Genomic DNA, 3,058 nt, shown 5'->3' on the forward strand with positions numbered 1-3,058 from the left:
ATCTACCTCGATTTTCAACAAATCAGAGGTCAGGAAAGGGTGAGGGAAAGGGGAGGAGGGAGGAGGATGAAGAAGATGAGGAGGAAGAGGAGGAAGAAGAAGAGGAGGAGGAGGAGGAAAAGAAGGAGGAGAAAGAGCTGGAAGGGAAGGAAGAGGAAGAGTAGTAGTAGAAGAAGTAGTAGGAGTAGGAGTAGTAGTAGTAGTAGTAGAAGTAGTAGTAGTAGTAGGAGGAGAGGGGGGGGGGCGAGGAAGAAGAGGAACAGGAAGACGAGGAGTAGGAGGAAAAGAAGGAGGAGGAAGAGGAAGAGGGGATAGAGGAGGAAGAGGAGGAGGGGAAGGAGGAGGAAGAAGGAGGAAGAGGAGGAGGGGAAGGTGGAGGAAGAGGAGGAAGAGGAGGACAACAATGACGACACCGAAGAAGAAATCGAAGCGAAGGAAGCGAGGGCGAAGACAAAAGACCGAATGGTACGGAAATACCCATTCTAATGCACAAAATGACGACCAGAACGACGTCTCTCGTTCACAGGCTGACGCACGACCCGGGTTATGAAGAAGGAAGTGAGTTTGTACCCAAAAGCTCTTCTCGCTCCCGCCGACCGCTAGAAATGATCGGTGTTGTTGTTCCATCTGTTTTGCCGTGAGAGCAGATTTGCGGCCGGCTTGATGTGCGATGGCTTCTTGGAGTACTTGGGTTATGTGTATTCTATGTTCCTTTTTCTCATTCTTTCTTCTCTTTCTCTCTTATTACATATCTCTATCTGTCCATCAATCTACCTATGTTTATCCATCCATCTAAGTCTAACTATCTATTTATATATCTATTATAGCATTAACGTGTGTGTGTGGGTATGTCTTGTTTTTGTTTGTTCCGCGATATATAGTTGTATTACTATAGACTGTTTACTCTGTCTGATCAGCAGACTGAATATTGAGTGTTGTAGCCATATGTGGCATCTGCGCATTACTGCTTTGTGACTGGATGAAGATCAATGTGTCTGATATCATGATTTAGTTATGATAAATGTTAAAACTATTGATTCTGTAATATTTGTGGGTATAAATATAGACCCCTTTCACTATCATTCAATCAAACCTAATTTGCACCGATATCATGCAATACAAACACCATAGACAAAATAGACATCAGGATACAAACGGTGTTCTCTATACCCAATGTTATCTTCAATAACCATGATGAAGATAAGTTAAGAAATAAAGAGGGGAGTAGGTATAGTAGAGAGAGGACGAAACTGTTTATCTCTATTCTATAGTCCTGCCAGGTTGGAAGGTGGTGTCTTGGATCTTGAAATCTTGAAGATTCTTAGGTCTTGAGGGTGATGAAGCTTAAGGGGGTGGTGAGGAAGGAAATACGAAAATAGCATATAGTGTGCCTTTAGTACCTAGACAAAGCCCTAGATCAACCTCTCTAGAGGTTGTAATATCAGGGCTGGATCCAAGAAACGTTTAGCAAGTTTTGGTCGTATATGAAATTAAGATTTGGTGTAACTTCTGCAACTGCTTAGCCTTGTCACAACTTCCTCAAGCTCGAGCTAAGTACTCATAAATTACCTTCTAAAAGAATTGTGCTCATATCATATTTCTTAGAAACCAATAAAAATATGTAAAATGTAAACCTAAACCAAGAAGCATTTAGTAAAAAGAAGCTCTGTTTTGCCAAACTATGCAAAGATGGAGGACTGTTATCATAGACAGGTTTAGAGGTCAGGGGTGACCTTAGAACCACTAAATGATGGCAAAGTTATGATAATTGTGATTTTAAATTCCAATACTGTTTAAAGGCTGATCCCTTTTTTATCCTTAACCTCTCCTAAAATAGCTGAGAGCTTATCAGACACCCCAAGAAACATGATAGGAGTTCGTTCGAGATAAGGTTAAGAGATTAGCAAGCAGTGTCTAGTTTTACTTGCGTCATTTTTTGTTTCACTGTCAGTTCTGCACAAATATTACATTGCAGCACTTCATGCAATTTATGTACATAATTCAGTGCAGTACAGTACAGTTGTCTACAATGAGCCAAAGTTACCCCATACATTCCTTACAATAGGAGGTGAAGAGGAGGGTGTAGGACTCCATGTTTTCAAAGAAATTGCACGTTAATATGTTATGTCAAGGAGGGTGTAGGACTTTCTAAGCGTACCAAGATTTTGATCATTAATATATCATGATAATATTGATCGGCATACGTATTGAGAGCATGCTTCTCATTGGTAGGTTATTATAATAGCGTTCCTTTAAAGTCGCAGTTAAAGCTGCATGGATTGGGATGCAGTGTCGCAACAGGTATGATTACAATCTAAGTTGGATTTGTCACCAACTACCTTGGATCTGACACAAGAGCACCTACCATGCTAATTGTAAGGATTTTTTTTTCAAAGCTATGGCAAAGATTCACTCGGCCGACCTCGCACGTTGCCTACCACTACTGGGCGTGATGGGACGTGCTTGCTGTTTAAGTGAAGCTCTGTGGGTTAGCTTGTAGTCTTGGTAAAAACAAATGTAATAGGTCCTCTTCCTGGAATTCTTTATCAAGTCTTTGATTTCTGTTCTGCTGATGAAGATTGCCCCTACATCTTCATCTTCATGTGGGGTTTTCGGTATACCAGGCGTGCTTAGAGTGGAAAACTTTCGGCGTCGCAGTAGTCGATCTGTTCTTCGTCTTCTATCAGTTCCAATGTTTTGAATGTGGCCACCGGATTTTTTTTCGTTTGTTGAAATTAATTTCCCTTTATTATTGACATGCATATAATGACTACTTACATGTGATGGTTCAGTTGGATCTGTTTTGATAGTAGATAATATCAGTGTGAGGCAGCTTCCAGCTTCCCTGTGGGACTCCACTGGAGAGGAGGATTGCTCCACCTACTGTATTGTCGATGATTATTCTTGTGCTTCTATTTTCTGAAAAGTCACATAGCATTTTGGAGGAGTACATTGGAAGGTTGAGCCTAGTAATCTTTAGCTTCAGGACCAAGTGCCATACTTTATTGTAGCCTTTGATCATATTGCCATCTATCTTTCCATTTTTAATAAATCAGGG

General features: G+C 40.8%; 1 protein-coding gene across 1 annotated transcript in view; it reads right to left on the reverse strand.

Annotated features, from left to right (window-relative positions):
- The window catches only part of LOC122253153 (uncharacterized), a 30,430-nt gene extending 29,237 nt beyond the window's left edge, over window positions 1–1,193 (reverse strand). Inside the window, exon 1 of the mRNA XM_086534738.1 lies at window positions 1,125–1,193. Within this exon, the coding sequence (XP_086390864.1) occupies window positions 1,125–1,193 (69 nt within the window). The remainder of the gene's footprint in view (window positions 1–1,124) is intronic.
- Between the last annotated feature and the right edge of the window lie 1,865 nt (window positions 1,194–3,058).

This window comes from Penaeus japonicus, unplaced genomic scaffold, assembly GCF_977035675.1.
Source record: "Penaeus japonicus unplaced genomic scaffold, GWHDUDI00000001_assembly GWHDUDI00000003, whole genome shotgun sequence".
NCBI lineage: Eukaryota > Metazoa > Arthropoda > Malacostraca > Decapoda > Penaeidae > Penaeus > Penaeus japonicus.